Genomic DNA, 18764 nt, shown 5'->3' on the forward strand with positions numbered 1-18764 from the left:
AAAGAAATACATTTCGTGCCATGCCGCAGGGCCTATAATGCTAACATGCCTTGTGAAACACTGTAAAACTTTCTTACTAGATACAATGTACCCTGATATCTTCTATTGCACTCTATCCTATTTCATGTTTAATATGCAAGTTAGCCCTCACTAAAGAGAGTCCCAACAGTTTGCAGCTCTGCAGCCTGAGGGGGGGCCTCAAACCCAACTGAATACAGGAGGTATGGCCCTAACTGTGCAAAGGGAAGCAAGTCGACGACCTCCTGCTCTCTGGAAACAGAGCACGGCCGCCCGTCTCCACAGAGCGGACACCACCTCCGCGCAGACAGCAACCTGCTCTGCTGCGTCTCCGGCCTCCTCCCCGGCCTCAGGCCTCCGCCCAGCATGCCCACTTACGTGCCTCGCCATCCACGCCGTAACCGCCGAGGCAGCGCCCAAGGGCAGGCCCTCAGCCGCGGCAGGCGAGAGAAGCAGCGTCACACAGGACGGAGCTCAGACCATTCTAGCTTCATGTCCTTAACCACGTGTGGGATCAAGACCACGGTACACACGAGAACGTACCAAACCCCTCACAGACCAGGACGGGGCACAGAGCAGCAGAACGCATGCGTCGGGCTTCCTACAAAGGCCGCACCCTGGTTCAAACTGGGAGAAACGAGCCGTGTGAGAGGTCTGGATCGGGTCGCAGCTCTACCACTTGGTGGCCCAGAGTCTCGCCTCTCCACTTAAGGCCTCGGTTTGCCCGTCCGTGAGAGCGCGCCGCATGGTGTCCGAGCCCTGGAAGGGCTGGCAGAAGACAGAGTGAACACCCCTGGTGCAGAGCTAGAACAGAGAAGAGCGCCACTCAGGGCAGGAGGGGCGTGCCAGGCGCTGTTCCAGGGCTTCCCCGTGGATGAGTTCACCGACTCCTCGTGCTAACTGTACGAGGGGACGACTAGCACCACGCTCACCCTTCACGGGGGACAGCCGGGGCGCAGAGCGGCTGTGTGAGTAATCACACGGCCTGCGGATGGTGGAACCCGGATTTTCCCATGCGCGGTCTGACCCCAGAGCCCAAGTCTGAAACTCAGGCTAAAGAGAAGCAGTGGGACAGGCAGAGACTTACGAAACAGTGAGCTCGCTGCTACGGTCAGCGCAGCTGTCCAGCATATTACAGAAGGGACTCCTTTCCCGGGCAACGGGAGGGGAGAGGCTGCATGCCATGCTTATAAGGTCCCTCCCAACGCAGACAGTAGACTAGAGCCCAAAGGGGCACCATTCCCAACGTCTGCTACACTCTTTCACCCCAATTTGTCTGCACTGCGAGAGCACACACGTGAGCAGACTGGGGGGAGGAGGGGCAGAGGGAGGAGGAGAAGAGAGAGAATCCCAAGCAGGCTCCACACGGAGCACAGAGCCCCCACACAGGGCTCGATCTCACGACCCCGCGGCAATCACGACCTGAGCCGAAAGCAAGAGTCAGATGCTCAAACGACGGAACCCCCCAGGCGCCCCTGTGTTACACCTTTCCGCTGTCTCCCCTCCTTCCTCTGCCTGGCAAATTCTTCTAGCCTCTCAAGCCCTGGTTTGGTGAAGTCTTTCCCAAACTCCATGCTACTGTTAAAGGCTCCTCTGTGGTCCCTGAAAATGCAATCAATGGGCTTAGGGTGAAGCAAAGGGCTACAGGGGTCAAGGGAGGCAAGGACAAAATTCCCGTGTGCAGGAGACACTGCGAACGGGCTCGGCCGGCTAAAACGCACCAGGAGCTGAGCGGAAAGGTAACTGCCTCATCGCCACCCACGGCCATCGCTTGCTGGGCCAGAGCAGGGCAGGCAGCTGGGCGGGGGGCCTCACAGCCAGATGGCAGGACGAGACCAGGCGGTGCCCTCTACGCGCCAAGCGATGTGTATAGGACAGGCAATGAGGGCCCAAACCCAGTTATTCAGAATCACGGCATGAGAAAGGTTTGGTCCTGACCAGGTGATGGTGCCAGGGCAGAGAATCTTGAAGAACTGAGAGAAACAAGGTCCACACACAGGACAAGGCAGGTGTCGCATCGGCTTGGGCACAGCGCTCGAACAGGGAAACCGAGGCAGAGGAGGTCAGACGGGGACACAGGCCAGCCTGGGGGTTCTAGCCCCTTCTGAGGAATATGCATTTGACTCTCAGGCAGTGGGGAGTCTCTGCAGGCCCTGAGCTGCGGGCAAGCGATGTCTGCGCCTGCTTCATCCTTACTGCACAGACAGGAGTCTCTCACACTGTGTCTTCAAAGGGTGGAGAATTACATCCGCATAATTCTATTTGCATAGTTCTTGGGCTCAGAGCCATTCTAAACCAGATGATTAAAACCTTTGACACAATAATGACAGATGGTATTTTTCCTCTAACTTTCCTCTGAACCAAACACTAAGACCCTTTTCTAGTTTTCCCTAAAACTCTATTTAACTGCTTCCTCAAACATCAAAAAATCCCCTACTCCGCCACAGTTACAGACTGGATATGGAGCACAAGGCCGGAGAATGAGGACGAGACCGTCTTCTGGCCGCTCACCCAACCCGCAGGCCCTGCGGCGGAGTGCTGGCCTGGCACTGGCCCAGAGACACAGCCGCGCGGAGGCAAGAGGGCAAGGGACAACGACGGTCCTGCCCTCGCACTGCGCAGCCCGGTGGGTTTCACAGACAAAGCACCAGAGCCAGTACAGCAAATTAATAAAATAAGACCTAGTTCTCTCAAATTCCCATCTGAAAGCCATCTGCCATCATCCTGTGTTCAGCACCTTTTCCTGCCCAAGACTCTACACGTCTCTGGAGGCATAGCGTACTGAGAGTACAAACACGGAATCTCTAATCTCTACTGTCAAACAGGGATTTAATTTTAACTCTATTCCTCATCTGCATAAAGGTCAAGTAGATACTGCTCCCTACGACCAAACCAGAGTCCTTCCCCATGGACCACACCTAGCACAAGAGAAGGTATGTCACGCTATAAAATGATAAAGCTTCAGACTTTGTTCTACAGTACAAGTCCAGCAACTTCTTTAGGGTACCACCTCAAGCAACTAAGTCATGGGAACGTGAAGGCAAGATGCCCGGGAGGACACGGATGGCAACGCGGATCTGGAGCCCAAGAACCGGCATATGAAACTTGAAAACACTTAGCGTTATAGTAATACCATATACCAAGGGGGACCTGCTCCATTGGGCTAGGTCTCATAAAATGAAAGGAGGGAAAAACACACATCATCGTTTTAGTTGCTACTATGAAGACATTTTATTATCATCTCCCTTATACCCTTAAAGTATCACAACACGTCATCACAAGCTCATGTGAAAATTAACTAAGACACAGAAACATCCAAGGGCAGACTTGTTTTAGAGCACAGAATCACAAACATGGCTAATGTTTATCGTCTTGGACATTTCCCCGTATAATTACTCCATGCTTACAGATAGGAAGTTACTCCAAATGGCTTTTTAAACCCTGGCTAAGCCTCCACGTGGAGACAGACCTGCTCTCTTCAGCTAACAAGTGCTAACCAGCAGCAAGGGCAAGTCACCAGACTTTAGCACTAGGCCACGCCCCCAACTGTCTCCACACCAGACCTAATCAAGGGGAACAGGCTTCAAGAAAAATACACAATGCTTCTTCTCAAACTGGAACTATTCTCGCTAGATCTCCCTTAGCATGTAGAGGAAAATTAAAGAATTGAGACCAAAAAAAAAAAAAAAAAAAGAGAGAGAGAGACTAAGGAAAAAGAATCCCAGAGAACCAGGTCCTTAGAGGAGGGAGGCCTGGAGTCAGAGGACGCCACTGGAGTGTTGGCACCAGCACTTACTTTCCCACCCTACTTGAGTCCCCGAACCCCACAGGGCCTTCGGTCTCATCCTCACTGTGGGGCTGGGGTCACCACCAGCCTTGCACGGCTGGCCCGAATCACTAGACACCGAGTCTCTGCACACACTGTAGAGAGCGAGGGGAGACAGCCCTGCAGGTGTGAAGGAAACTCCCAGCATGTATTTTGTGAGTTCTGTGTATGGGTACTTGAGACCCCATGACACAGCTCTAGGTGGCCCCAGGGATTTTTACAGAAGGAAAATACGACTCTGCAACATTTCCCAAGTCACCAGCTCCTACTGCTGGGCTTCTGAGTCCTTAAGGTTTGCTTCTGCCACATGTGTGACTACGATGACTCTGTGTTTCACAGCGGGGAAGGGACAATCACTCGGGCTTTTCTTCCCACGTATCTCTTTACTCACGGTGGCTGAACGACCTCGGATTTAACGATGTTCAACAGTCCATGGACTAGCTCTAAGGGACTCGGGTTCTCACGGAGCACACACACACACTTCACAGTGGGAGGAACCGAGGCTACATTCTCACGGAACCCCAGCGAACAGATGACAGCAGTGTTCTCTCGGACTCCCAGTCTGCGACACCTCCACGTCGCTGCCCATGGACACATTAAGCTCATCTTGTCATCTATTCATCACACCAAACTCATCTTGTCTCTCCAGATCGTCCCTTCCTAAAAAGGTTTCTATTCTCAATAAACAGCCCTATCACCTTTCCAGTAATGTTGCAGCCATCCTGAATTCCTTTCCCCTTCTAATTCTCAACTCACACATAAGTCTCAAGGACCGCTTATTTTACTTCCTAAATAGCTCTCAAAATTGTTGGTGCTGGGGCACCTGGGTGGCTCAGTGGGTTAAGGCCTCTGCCTTCGGCTCAGGTCGTGATCCCGGGGTCCTGGGATCGAGCCCTGCATCGGGCTCTCTGCTCGGCGGGGAGCCTGTTTCCTCCTCTCTCTCTCTGCCTGCCTCTCTGCCTCCTTGTGATCTCTGTCTGTCAAATAAAAAAATTAAAAAAAAAAAAAAAACTGTTGGTGCCATTTTAGCTGCCACCACCCCAGCCCAAGCCACCCAGTCTCTTTCCTGAACTGTCATAATCGCTTCCTAACTGACCTGCTTGGACCCTGCTACCCCTCTCCAACCGGCTCCCTGGAAGGCAGCCACAGCACCATGGATCTGGCTTAAAGCTCTGGTTTCCAAACTCCTAGACGACAGGGGCTACAAAGGCCTCCCCAGGACCTGACTCCTGCCCACTCCTCCAGCTTCGCTCTCCTCCTCTGCATTCCGGGATCTAGCCACGTGTGTCACACCACTAACTGGAACCGGGTATCTGTTCTCCTCTTTCTCAGTAATCACGTCCTCGTTCTTCAGCTAAATCCACGGCCATGGAATGAAAGTCGCTCCCTGCTTCCGCTGCAGCTCAGTGGGGCCCTGTGGCTGGGCTTGAGCCAACGCGAGGTGAGCTCTGCCCTAAAGAAAGGAGGCGTGGCCCTCTCCTCCCATCTCCTTCTCCTGAGGCTGTAGTGCACAAAGCGACAGCCGAAGGAATCATTCCGGTCTCTCGGCGCCTGTGAAGGAGGACAGCACAAGAAGGGTGGAGCCAGGTCCCTGAGGAACAACTGAAATGGCCAAGTCAAACCTGGACGGCCCACCTGGACTTCTTCATAAGAAGCTTGTGCACTATTTCTTCTGAAGATTTTACTGATTCACCTGACAGAGAGAGAGCATAAGCAGGCGGAGAGGCAGGCACAGGGAGAGGGAGAAGCAGGACACTGGGATCATGACCCGAGCTGAAGGCAGTCGCTTAACCAACTGAGCCACCCAGGCGCCCAGAAGCTGGTTTACTATTTTTTTAATTTTATTTATTTATTTGACAGAGAGAAATAGTGTGAGAGGGAACACAAGCAGGGGGAATGGGAGAGAAGGAGGCTCCTCCGCTGAGCAGGGAGCCCGACGTGGGCTGCATCCCAGGATCCTGGGATCACGACCCGAGCTGAAGGCAGCACCCCAAGCTTGCTTACCATTTAAACCACTGATGCACTGACCTTTCTGTCCCTTGCAGCAGTTTTGTCTAAGCCTAATACATCACACCTTTCTTCCAGATTCTCCACTCTCTGGACTTGGACTTGTGCATGGGATCGTCTCTCCCTGCTAACCCTTCTGCTCCTCCCGTGTTATCTCTCACCCTTTGAATCTGAGCTGAAATGCGACTTTCCGGCTAAGTCTCCCTTGATTTCCTAGGTGAGGTTAAATACTCTTGGTATATTTTTCCTTACACTTTCCTTTGGCTGATACTCACTATGCCTATAACTGCTGGGTTCGCGTGAGTCCCCTTCAGTACAACACACTGTTTAAGAGCAAGACTCTGCTTTGTCCACTGTCATCCAAGTGCCCGGTACTCAGTGTATGCCCGACAAATATTTGCTCAATGAACAATATCATAGCCCCTGCGTGATTTCTGGACCACACCTTAAGGACTTCTTGGCCTTGGGCGCCGGGGTGGCTCAGTCGGTTAAGCGTCTGACTCCGGCTCAGATCACGATCTCAGGGTCCCAGGATTGAGTCCTGCATAGGTCTCCCTGCTCAGAGGGGAGTCTGCTTCTCCCTCTGCCCCTCCCCTCTGCTTGTGCTCCCTCACTCTCCCTATCTAAGTGAACAAATAAAACACTGTTAAAACGGACACTTGGCCTTACATTACGGGACTCCTGTCAACTCTGCTTGTAGCTCTATTTCTGTCAGACATTTCCAATGTAAATACTGTTTCCCTCCATTGCCTTCTGGACAATTCTGAAATGTGCCAACTCCTTCAACAGATCTACACAGCTCTTCCCAGCACAACTTCATTTTCTCTTAATATATGTAGAGCTAGAGACGAAAGTATTACACGGACTCTTGGAATTAAGAAAAAATACATACGGAGACCCTTCACTAACGAGTATGACCCCATTTTCAAGAACTGGGATGTCTTACAGATGTCTTTTTAAAGAAAATATAACAAACATACAAACACTATTACCTAATTTCTGACTATATACAGGAGAACATTCTTAAAATATTTTAAAAGCCTCGGTTTGTAAAGCGCACATCACTTTCTAATGGCATTACAAGCACCTGTCAGTTCACCCTTCACGGACACTGAAGATTCTACGTGGCTTACTCGCGTCCACAAATTAAGCATCTATTTGCTATAACACTGTGGAGTTAAAGAAATGGGTTTCCAAGAAGGAGGCGATGGGACCTAAGACAAGCAAACAAATCAAGAGAGCTCAGTGCTAGGTCTTGGGCTGCCAACGGGTCAGTGGGAGACCCTGGAGCCGTTCTCTTTTTACTGTAAAATGAAACGCACAAGTAATTCCTAACATCCCTTCTGAGAAAAGAATATTTTGTTTCCATATCAACTTGCTGCTCATGATTTAACAGAGACGATGTTGGTGATTATGCCCAAAACTGGATCATTGCAAGTCCTGGCAGGAAACCTGACACCCGCCCGTCACCTTCAGGTTACACGGAGGTTGCAGTGAGTCTAAAGCACGGTTCCCGGACTACCCAAAAACAAGAGTGTATTTTGGAAATGGTAGCTTAGGGGTAGTGAGAATGGGTTTCAGAAGGCGAGCTCTCGAGGCCCTGCCGTCCTGCTCCCACACTCGCTGGGCGCCCACGCCGGATTCAGAGGGCGCTCTGGAAAATCCCCCGGCCGGGACAACACAGTGGCTCCCACCGCCACTCCCTCGATCCCTAGGCCTCCGTCCCGAGCCTGATAAGGAAGATCCCGCGGGCCGCCGGGGCCGCGTCGGGCAGCAGCACAAACGTCTGCACTGCAGCGACCTGCGAAGACACCTGGGCTTGTCGACTTCCTCAAACCAAGGACGGCCGCGTCTAGGCTTTCCGCACCCCCGGGAGAGAGTAGAGACTCGCAGCCGTGTCCCGCCGATAGAGGACGCGAGCGCCGCAAGCTCCGGTCCTCGGAGCCCGCGGAGCCCGCGGGGTCCCGCCCGGCCCGTCGAGAGCCGCCGCCCCGCCCCCCGCCCCGCCGTCGCCGGCCGGTCCTCACCTCCTCGAACTGCTCGCCCGAGCAGCCGGCGCCGCGAGCCTCCAGCAGCTCCCGGAACTGCTCCAGGGTGACGGACTCCTCGCCGCGGCCCAGCCGCTCCTCCAGCCAGCGCAGCAGCGCGCCGTGGTGCCTGGACACCAGAGACTCGCAGGGCGGCGCGGGCCGCAGCGCCGCCGCCGCCTCTCGCAGTCGGGCCGGCTCCAGCAGCGCCGCGGCGGGCGGCAGCGCCGGAGCCGCGGGGCCCGAGCCGGCGACCGTGCCCGAGTCGGCCGCCCAGTTCTGGTGCGGGCCCCCGCCCTCGCCCCCGGCGGCAGCCGCTTCGTCCTCACTGCTGTGACTCGGCGCGTTCCCCATGGAGTCTCCGTGTCGGGCGTCCGGCTGTGCCGCCGCCGCCGCCGCCTCCCCGCCTCGACCTGTCAACCTCCGGCGGCACCCGGCGGGCGGGGACGGGGAGGGGACGACGGCGGCGGCGACTTCCGGCTTCCTCTCCGTCAAGCGAGGACTGCCGTCGCAAAGGTGCCGTCAGGCGGACTCAAGCAGATGCCGTAAGACAGCGAGGGGAGGAGGGCTGCGGCGGCGGGTGGGACCCCGAGTTCCCAGAGGGCCAGTCGGTCCTAACGTCTACGTCATCCCGCCGCCTCCTGTGCCGCCATCTTTGTTGGGGGCGGGAACCGGCGTGGCCGGGCCTCCGCCGGTCGCAGACTCCGTGTCTCTCCACGTTCACGCCCTACGCTGAAAAAAAGCGAAGCCAGGGACGGGAGCCGGAGAGTGGTCTTTCTCCCAAGCCGGTGTCCCTTCAGTACCCCGTGGTCCCCTGGGGGGCCCGGGCGGGGGCGCGAGGCCGTCGCGCCGGTGACGTCGCCGGGGACGGCGCGCCTGCGTCGCCGCCATCTTGGCCGTGGCTGCCGCGGAGGCCGCCTGCCGTGCGAATGCTGCGGCGCGGCGGGCGTGGGCTCTTGCTGGGCCTGGCCGCGGCGGCGGCGGCGGCGGCGGCGGCCCGGTGGCTGGGCTGGTGGGGCGGCCGCGCGGGCCTTCGCCTCTTCGTCCCCGAGGAGCTGGCCCGCTACCGCGGCGGCCCCGGGGACCCGGGCCTCTACCTGGCGCTGCTGGGCCGCGTCTACGACGTGTCCTCCGGCCGGAGGCACTACGAGCCTGGGGCCCACTATAGCGGCTTCGCAGGTACCAGCGGGGAGGCCCTCGGGCTGACGGGGGCCCCGCTCCGCGGCTCGGGTCCTCCGGGGTCTCTGGCCAGCCCGGCGCGCCCCGCCCTGCCTTTCCCGAGCGCCCTCCGCGACGTCGGCTGGAGAGACGGGCCTCGCGCCTGCCGCCGGTGCCGCCCCGCGGGGCTCGGGCGCCGCCGGGAAGGACGCCGCGTCCCCGCCCTCCGAGGCCCGCCCGCGACCGCAGTCGTCTCTTGAGGCTGAGGCTGTGCCTGTCCCAAGCTTCCTTTAGCGCTCCCCGGGTCTCCCCAAAAACGGTGCCCTGGGTGGGCCTCGTCCTTGCTTTAGGACGGACGCGCTGGTGTCCGCTGGAGATGCTGAGGCCGGAGCCGGGGGGGCTGGTCGCCCTTGCAGGCGCTCAGATCCGAGAAGCTGCGCGCGTGGCAGGCCGGGGGCGCTGGTGGGTGGAAGGTCTCCTGTCCGTGTCCTCCGGCCGCGGGCGTCGGAGCTGATTCCTGACAGGCTCTGGACCAGGACCACCAGCCGGGGTGGGGGTTGAAAAGGAACAGACAGGTGTGGCGGCCGGTGTTGGGAAGCTGCCTCTGTCCCCTAAATAAGAGGCACGGCCCCGGCTCCAGGGAGAACTTGGACAGAGAAGGAATTCGGGTCAGCCCACGTTGCCAGGCTCCTCAAACGGCCCAGCAAGGAAGGAACTGACCCCGAGAGGCACAGAGATCTAGCCTGGAGCTGGGCCTGGGGTCAGGGCTCGCTCCCCTGCGGGCTGACGGCGGTCTGTGGGCCCCCGCACAGCCCCGTGAGGGCCGGTTGCAGCTGCGTGGCAGGGTGCACAGGCGGGAGCGTGAACCCTTTCATTCCCCGGGGTCGCTGCTCTTTGCACCACGCTCTAGCGTCTGCCGAGTTCGTCTGTGCCCGTCGTTCACTCAGCATCCACGCCCTGACCCCGCCACCGCCCGCCTTGGGCCAGGTGCTGAGGGTCCAGAAGACCGTACTCCTGCCACCCGCAGAGCCCAGCAGGGAGGCAGAGAGGTGCATTCCAGCCGCCAGTGTCTGGATCATTGTCTGTTAAGGTGTAATTCACACAACGTAAAACCCCCCCTTTTAAAGCATGTAATTCCGTACGTCTCCGTGTAGTCAGAAGGTTGTGCAGACATCAGCCCCATCTAATTCCAGGAGTTTCTGTCACCCCTGAAAAAAACCTTGTATCTGTCACCAGTCACTGTCCAGTCCCTCTGACCCCTGCCCCGAGCCCCAGCCCCTGGCAACCACTGTATGCTTCCCTCTGACGTGACGATCTGCCATTTGGAGAGTTACACGCATGTCTGGCTTCCTGCGTTTAGCGCAGCGTTTGCAGAGTTCATCCGGGCTGTATCGTCACCGGTCGGTCCAGCATTCGCTTTACGGCCAGGTCATGTTCCGTTGAATGCGTATGCCACGTTTTGTATATTTCATCACCATTTGCTGGACATTTGGGTTGTTGCCAGTTTTTTGCCTGCTATGAAAACACTGCGGTGAACATCCGTGTGCACATTTCTGTTTGGACCCGTGTTTTCAATTCTCATGTAGCAACTCTTGTGTTTCGCTTTTTGAGACACTGCCGAATTACTTCCTAAAGTGGCTGTACTCCCACCATCAGTGTAGTAGAGTTCCAGTTTCTCCACATTCTTGCCAAACTGGCCGTCCTTTCGATTATATTGCTTAGTGGGTTTGGTGTGGTAGCCCATTGTGGTTTTGATTACTTGCATTTCCCTAGTAACTGTGACCTGGAGCATCTTTTGATGTGCTTGTTGACCATTTGTGCGTCTTCCGAGAAGAGATGTCTATTCAAATCCTTTTCCGCTTTTTAATTGGGTTGTCTTTTTATTACTGAGCTGTGAGAGTTTTTTATATACTCTGGATATTAGACCTTGATCAGATCCGTGGTTTGTGAATATTTTCTCTCCTGCCGTAGGTTGTCTTTTCACTTTCTTTAGAGTGTGCTTTAATGCACAAAATTTAAAAATTTTGATTGAGTTTATTTTTTTTCTTTGTTAGCTTGTGTTTTTGGTGTCCTAGCTAAGAAACCATCACCTAACCGAAGGGCACAAACATTTACACCTGTGTTTTCTTCTAAGGGTTTTACAGGTTGAGCTCATACATTCATGTCATTGATCTGTTTGGAGTTAATTTTATGTATGTTGTGAGGTAGGGATCCATTTTCATTCTCTTGCATGTCGCTCTCCAGTTCTCCAAGCACCATTGGTTGGAAACACTATTCTTTCCCCGTTTGAATTACTGAAAGTAATTAGTGAGAATGGACGTACTGAAAACTGACTGTCAGTGCATGGGTTTCATTCAGCCGGTGCTTACTGACAGTTACTAAAGAGGAGGCACCGCCAGACACCGGGGAATCAGTCCTGCGTTCGGTGTGTTCTCTGCCGTGATAAAACTTGCAGACCGGTAGAAAAGGCAGACATTAGATAGTTATTACATCAACAGTCGATGAGTTATTTTTGTGACAGGTGTTACGAGAAAGAAATACTGGTGTTACCAGAGGCCCTAACGTAAGAGTGGAGGAGGGAGAGGAAGAGGAGCACAGCGTGTGGTTAATATTATCACTGACCCATTTTTCCAGCTGTCAGGGAATATCTTTTTTATTAGGTATGTAAATCTGAGTAAGCACATAAAAGATTTTCCTAACTGTAAAAAATACATATTTTTTAATGAAAATACAGATTCTAGATACATTTTTTTTCCAGCCCAAAAGAACTGGCTAGCATTTCTGCTGTAATCGTTCAGATGACAGTGCCTTGGCAGGACCTCACTGTGAGCGCTGTGCCGCCATTAGCCGCACACGCTCCTGTCCAGTGCTTGCCGAGTGACAAAGCCAGTATTAGCTCTTGGCTATTGGCCGTAAATGGCTGTCATCGTTCTTGGCTCTAGACACCATCATTTTAAGAGTTCTCCTTGCTGCATAGCGTTCAAGGGCCCCATTTCTGTAGGACATATTGAGATGCTTAGACATTTTGAAATGGGGACAATTTGGAACTTCTGATTGGACTGAGCGCTCCATTCTATCAAGTGACCCTGGGTTGAAGTTCAGTAGGGACGCTCAAGGCACACCAGATGGCACATCGACATTTTTCAGGGGACACTCAGTCCCCCTTGACTTGTGGCAAGGCAAGGCTGCCGGCCAGTGCCGTAGGGCCCTGAGTAGCCCGCTGAGGGATCTGGACATCATTCCAGCACCAGACGAAGGCACTGAGGATTTTTCAGCAAGAGAATGACATCAGTTCATGTTTAAAATACCAGTCTCCGTGTTGTATGGAAAGAGCGTACGGAGAGCCACTAGGGTTTTCTCTAGTAGTTTGGATGAGGGACAGTGGCGGGCTGGGCCTGCGTCACGGCAGATGCGGAAAGGCAGATGGATGCAGCTACTTAGGAAACTGAAGGACTCGGGGACTGCTGGGATTTGAGGGCTAAAGGAGGTGTCACTGTCGCAGACTGCATTTCTGGACTGAGTATCTGGTTGATCGTTCCTGAGCTATGAAATTCTAGAAGACACGCAGGTTTCCTGGGGCTGGGGTGCTGATTAGCGGAGGGCGGACATTCTGAACGTGTGATGTCTGTGGAACGTCGAGGTGACGCTGACTGGACGACCGGGCGACCACTCTGGAGCTCAGGACTCTGAGCCGGAGATACCAACCTGGCGACCGCTGGCCGAGAGGTGGTTTTGGAACCACAGGAGATTGTCGGCGGGGGGGCGGGGGGGTGTGCAGTTAGAGCAGAGGAGGTGGGCAAGAACCGAGCCCGAAAGCTGGTGAAGACAAGCCCACGAGGGAGGGGAGGCCAGGAGCGTCGTGTCGTGGAAGCCGAAGGGCACGATCCGCTGTGCCGAATGCTGCCGAGAGGACACGACGCCGGGGGTCAGCGCCACAGCGTGTTGCAGATCCAGGAGCATCTGCGCCAGCGAGGGGGGTAGCTGTTTTTGGAGATCGGGAGTACGGGCTCCCACATGTTTCTCAGAAGAGGGGCTCTTGAGTTGGTACGGTGCCTGTGACCAACGAGGTCATCTGTTTGGAAACCTGTCACCTGCAGGCCGAGACGCGTCCAGGGCGTTTGTGACTGGGGACTACTCCGAAGCGGGCCTGGTGGACGACATAGCTGACTTGTCGTTTTCGGAGGTGCTGACCCTTCAAAATTGGCTTTCATTCTACGAGAAGAAATACAGATTCGTCGGTAGGTAATCCCACGGGTCATTTCCATAGATTCCATTCAGCCGTCCCGCAGTTTTTTTTTAAGGATTGTATTTATTTGGCAGAGAGACACAGCTGGAGAGGGAACACAAGCAGGGGAGTAGGAAAGGAGGAAGCAGGCCTCCCGTGGAGCAGGGAGCCCGATACGGGCTCCATCCCAGGACCCTGGGATCGTGACCTGAGCCAAAGGCAGATATTCAACGACTGAGCCACCCAGGCGCCCCGTTCTGCAGTTCTTTAAAAGACTTAGAGTTCTTTGGAGATTGGACCAAGGTTAAAATCCACACAATTGGGGCGCCTGGGTGGCTCAGTGGGTTGAAGCCTCTGCCTTCGGCTCAGGTCATGATCTCAGGGTCCTGGGATCAAGCCCCGCATCGGGCTCTCTGCTCGGCAGGGAGCCTGCTTCCTCCTCTCTCTCTGCCTGCCTCTCTTTCTACTTGTGATCTCTCTGTCAAATAAATAAATAAAAATCTTTTTAAAAAATCCGCATTTTTCCCTTAAACTCTGGTTGTTAGTGTGGCTGTGAGTCTACACTAGGCAGTGTCCGGGACACTTGTTTCCCTCTCTCGTGATCTTGGGAGAAGATGGCCCGGCTGTTTGCTTTGGCCTCTGTGGCCCCCAGGCCGGGGGTTGCCTGGAGCACCTCAGACAACCAGCTCCGGGAGCCTGGCTGGGTCCCAGGCATCGGCCTTCTGCACGCAGTCAGGAAGGCTTGAAGCCTACCCTTGTGGGCGTTTGACAAACGCTGTTTTATTTAGCCCTGTCAGGAGCCCAGCCTTAAGTCTGCGTCCACCCCGAAGGAGCTGCCTCCCAAACATTCCTTGAATCAGTTGTGCCCAGCACTACGTGGGTCACCAGCAAGGAGCAAGCAAGGACAGAGTCGCGGTCAAAGCAGACACCTGTCAGTGTCCTGAAGATATGTTAGCGTCTAAACACGAGAGTGCTTTGTAAACACTAAAGACTGGGCCGTTGGGCCCTTTTCCCTCTCTGGAGGCCAGGTGGCCGCAGCTGACTTCCTGGGGGACGTCAGTGTCCTCACCAGCCCCGCAGTCTCCGCGGGGCATGCTCTTCCTCTAGCCCTAATGCCTCTGACGGCTGCTGTGTCTTGACCACCTGGGTTCCATCTCGGAGAACCCTGGCCTTCGTACAGCTACTCTGCTCCCTCCACATCCAGCTGCCCAGAACCTCCACGGTCCTCTGTGTGCAGTCCCCCAGCGCACACACTCGGTTGGCGCCTGTCCTCCCAGCCTGCACACCCGTCTCTGTGTTTCCAGCCGGCTGTCCCACGTCATTCCTGTAGCTACAGCCACGTGTGCACTGGAGGGACTGGGCGCTCTGGGGACCTCCAGGAGGCTGGCTTCTCCCTTTTTCCCGGGAGGTTGCTTGAAACACTACCAGGTTAGTAAGGAAAGGGAATCCGAACATGAAGAGTAGGAATAGAGCCCTGAGAGAGGGCACAGGCGGCCCGACCAGGCGTGTCATCCTGGCGTTTGGGGAGCTCCGCCAGGGTTGGCCGGGGTTAGCGTGCGTGCAGGCGGGCGGTCAGGGGAGGGCTCCGGACCGGGGTCGGCGTGTATTTGAATGCCTGCATGGATAAGGGACGGGGACCGGACCCGGGAGGCGCCGAGTGCGGGTCCTGCAGCTGTTGGCTCGTTCTGCAGGAGGCGGGAGGGGGCAGGATCGCGCAGGCCTGGAAGAGGCCCGTCAGGGGAGGAGGCCTTACTACCCGCGCACACACGACGGGCAGGGCGGGAGGGCGACTCGGCAGCCGGGGCCCAGCCTCGGGCACGTGAGAGGCAGATGAGTCTCTGTGTTCTGGCTACGGTGCTGGCTGGGAGCCCTCGCCAGTGGTGACCGTGGTCTCAGAACACGGCTCCTCCAGCTCTTTCTCTGTTGCCTCTAGGACTCCTGCCCCTCTGTGGGTCTCATGGCTAAAACCTAACACGACGGTTTTGTCGCCAGGCGCACAGAGATCCTCCGGGAGAGAGGTTTCCGCGAGACCGATTCGGGCTACAGGCTGGGGCTGGCGCCCTGATCCCTCCCCCGTGTGGCCTAACAAGCGCGGGACACGCGTGCTCTGCACTGGGCTGTTTTGACCGCTGGGGCCTCGCTGGGGTGGGGGATAGACTCACAAACAAGTAAACCGGCCACACAATTCCAGACAGGGCTGTGTGTAAATAAAACGGACTGAGTAGTGTCGTGGGGGCGCTTTGTGGCCCCTTTAGAGCCGACAGCCCAGAGAGGCCTGCCGGAGTGGACAGTGGGTGAGCGGAGCCCTGGACGCAAGGAGCCGGTCCCTTGTGTGTCGATGGAACACCTCCCGTGTGCCTCTGGCACCGTGGAGCACCGAGGAAGGAGTCACGTGTGGCTCTGCCCCCGGGAAAGTGCCGTCTGCACGTGGGAAGGGTCGGCAGCCCCCCGTGGGGGAGCCCGCAGCTGGAGGCCCACCTCTGCGGGATCTTGTCAGACATCGAGGGTTCTCAGTCCCGAGCCCAAAACCCTGGGAGCTTGGGCCTCACCGTGGGGGCGGGGTGCTGTGTCCCTCCCTCCGCGACCCCGACCTCGGCTCTCCCGTCCCCGCAGGAAGGGTGACAGGGAGGTTCTACGGAGAGGACGGCCTGCCCACCCCCGCACTGAGCCGCGTGGAGGCCATGATCTCCCGAGGCGCAGAGGCAGGCCGGCGGGCGCTGGAGGAGAAGCAGATGTTCCCACCGTGCAACGCCGAGTGGAGCTCCAGCAGGGGCGGCCGGCTCTGGTGCTCCCCGGAGAGGTACGCGGGCGTCTGTGCGGCTCGTCCCGTCCGGCTCGGTGACGCCGTAGCCCGGCTAACCACCCAGGCGGGCTCTTGCAGAGCACAGGTGCTCTGGGGAGCGGGTCTCAACGGTGCCTCGGTGTCTGAGGCTTCTGGGATCCCTGACAACCAGGGGAGGTTGGGGGGGGACCCGGGTGTGTGTGTGGTTTGCTTGAACCGCCTGGTGACCCAGCCAAGGCCTCCGTCGCTCCTGGTCCACACAGATAGGGGCTGCCTGCGGCACACGGGGACAAGGAGGCGGGGCTGGCCGTGGCTCGATGCCCCGAGCCGTGTTCCAGAGACACGGCGACTGCCGAGTGTCTCTGAGAAGCCTTTTCCCGCAGAGATCGGCGAGCAGAGCCCAGTCAGGGCAGATGCCCCAGGGATGAGTCCAGGCCTGTTGGGGAGCTGAAGGAGAAACCAGTGTTTTCTGCTCTCATCATCAGGCCCTCAGGCCCTGTAACTGGTGCAGGAGACGGACCCCTGGCCCCTGGCCCACACAGCAAGCTTGAAGGGCCTCGAGTGCGAGCCCAGCGCTCCCCGAGAGGGGCCGGGAAGCGCCTCCCTGAGGTGTAAGCGGTGTACGTCCGTGCGGAGGCGCCCTTGCCCTCCTAGAGGCGGATCCCTTGTGCGACGAGCCACCGGCCAGAGCTGCCGGCTGTCCCCAGGCCAGGCCCTGTATCCGTCCCCTTTCCTCCACCGTAGCTCAGGGAGCAGGGCCCGAAGGGTCGGGAGGAAAGCTCCTCTCCAGTTCGGAAGAGACAGGGCCTGCTCTCCACAAAGGGGGCTCCGGGATCCTGGCCTGCCCACCCGAGGGCCCGTCTGCCAGGCTCGGTGGCCCCCTCGGGCGTCACTGCTGTCCCTGCCCCAGTGAGCCCACCCTATCCCTCTGCCTTAGCCCTGCCTGTTTTAACTCTCTGTGGAAACGACAGAGGAGGCCCGAGTTCGCATGGGGACTGGGTGTGGAGGGAGGGGGAGAGAGGGAGGGCGAGAGGCACTAGGGTGCCGCTCGCAGGCCAGCGGGGCGAGCCTTCCCTGCGTGTTAGCAGTGCGGGGCCTGGGCAGGCGCAGGGCAGGGCCCGGGAGCGCGGGGACGGGGTGGCGGATCTGCCCACGGCAGGGGACGCTGGAGGAAGTCGGGGGCCGCACGCCGCAGACCCCCGCCTTGGGAACCCGCCAGGTGGCCTCCCCCGCTCGCCACCCGCAGAGACGCATGAGCTCCTGCTTCTAAGCCGTCTTCTGTGTTCTGTCCTCAGCGGAGGCGTGAGCAGGGACTGGGTCGGGGTCCCCCGGAAGCTGTACAAGCCAGGAGCCAAGGAGCCCCACTGTGTGTGCGTGAGAACGACCGGACCCCCCAGCGGCCCGGCACCTGGCCTCCCCGCGCACACAAACCGTGGGGACTTGGACCACCCCAGCCTGCGCGAGTACACGGGCTGCCCGCCCCTGGCCGTCAGCTGCTCCTTCCCGCCGTGAGCCGGTGCCCGGGTGGCGGGAAGCCACAGAGAACCCTGCCTGGGTCTGGCCGCCCCCCTCCCCGAGGGCTTACCCTCCTGTGCCTGAGGCCAGAGAGCGCCCACCTGCCCCGTCCCGGTCAGCCTGCTTGTGACCCCCTCACCGTCCTTCAGAGCCCTCGGACAGGCACGCGCCCCGATCTGACCCACTCAAAACTACCGGGCCTGCCGGGCCCCCTCCAGTCAGGGCCCTGGGGGCACCGGCCAAGGAGGGGCAGCATCACTCCCCTGCACCTCAGAGACGGGCAGACGCGTCCAGAGAAGCCCCGGGTCCCCCCCCCGGCCCCCCCCCCCCCCCCGCTAATCCGAGCCCAGATCTTACCTCCACCCCGAGCCGAGCCACGTCTAGTTGGAGACGTGGGCGAGACGGGGCAGGCTGATCCCGGAGGGGGCGGCGGACGCAGACGCCCCCGAGCGACAGTCTGAAGCAAGGGTGATCTTTCTCTTAAACGTTTACGCTTCGTTGGGGAAGCCTGCTCTTTGATGAGAAAGTGGTCTTGGTGCGGCGCTGCCACTCCCACCCAGAGCCGGCCATCACCCCCGTGCCGAGCCGGCCATCACCCCCGTGCCGACCCGACCGCCCAGAGGAGCTGCTTACCGGGGACCTCGCCTGCGCCCCCACCCCCTCCTACCTTGCCGCTCTCCCCCCACCCCCCACGCGCCAAACGCGCGCTTCCCCTCCCAAAGGAAACGCTCCTCCGACTCTGATGCGCCTCCGGCCACCACTGGACCCGGAACTCCGGTGTGTGCTCGCGGCCCACGCCCCTCGGCCCCCGCCCGCCGTGTGGCAGGCTGGCTTCTGCCCTCCTCACCCCTCGGCCACGCCGGTCCCGGACTGGCCACGCTTGAGGACCTCCGAGAAACCCTCCCTTGGCTCTTGCCTGATCCCGTTCTTCCTCCAGGCGCCCCTCTGGGCCCATGAGCGCACCCCCGGGTCTTCTCACTCCCACTTCAGCTGCGTCAGGTTGGTGGCTCTCTGGAGCACTCCCAGGCACCCTGACCCCACGTTCCTAGAATTTGGTCACCTGGTGATGTCTCCGTGGCCGTATACCCCTTGTCACACCACGTGAGGACCCCAGCAGTCTCCCCAGCTCCCAGCTGCCCTTTCTTGCCTGGATGCGGCGAGTGTCCGTGTCCTCCCTCCCACACTGCCCTCTGCGCCTGCCCTGGA

General features: G+C 58.1%; 2 protein-coding genes across 5 annotated transcripts in view; one reads left to right on the plus strand and one right to left on the minus strand.

The window, feature by feature from the left end:
* Window positions 1–8232, minus strand: part of ZZEF1 (zinc finger ZZ-type and EF-hand domain containing 1) — a gene marked incomplete at its 5' end in the record, with an annotated part of 98078 nt that extends 89846 nt beyond the window's left edge. For both annotated transcript variants that reach the window (XR_013968145.1, XM_080826198.1), the window contains one exon: window positions 7879–8232. Coding sequence is in view for 1 of the 2 variants with exons in the window: in XM_080826198.1 (XP_080682324.1) it covers window positions 7879–8232 (354 nt within the window). The remainder of the gene's footprint in view (window positions 1–7878) is intronic.
* Window positions 8233–8719: 487 nt separating this feature from the next.
* On the plus strand, window positions 8720–18075 carry CYB5D2 (cytochrome b5 domain containing 2). Of its 3 annotated transcripts, XM_080827137.1 has the most exons (5): window positions 8720–9057; window positions 13134–13274; window positions 15875–16061; window positions 16529–16663; window positions 17339–17448. In XM_080827137.1, the coding sequence occupies exons 1-4, from the start codon at window positions 8808–8810 to the stop codon at window positions 16656–16658; spliced, it is 708 nt and encodes a 235-aa protein (XP_080683263.1). In that variant the 5' UTR covers window positions 8720–8807; the 3' UTR covers window positions 16659–16663; window positions 17339–17448. The 3 variants fall into 3 exon arrangements, with proteins under 3 accessions (XP_080683263.1, XP_080683262.1, XP_080683264.1); XM_080827136.1 differs by lacking the exon at window positions 16529–16663 and having other exon boundaries at window positions 17339–18075; XM_080827138.1 differs by lacking the exons at window positions 13134–13274; window positions 16529–16663 and having other exon boundaries at window positions 17339–18062.
* Window positions 18076–18764: the final 689 nt, after the last annotated feature.

This window comes from Martes martes, assembly GCF_963455335.1.
Source record: "Martes martes genome assembly, chromosome: 16".
Lineage (NCBI taxonomy): Eukaryota > Metazoa > Chordata > Mammalia > Carnivora > Mustelidae > Martes > Martes martes.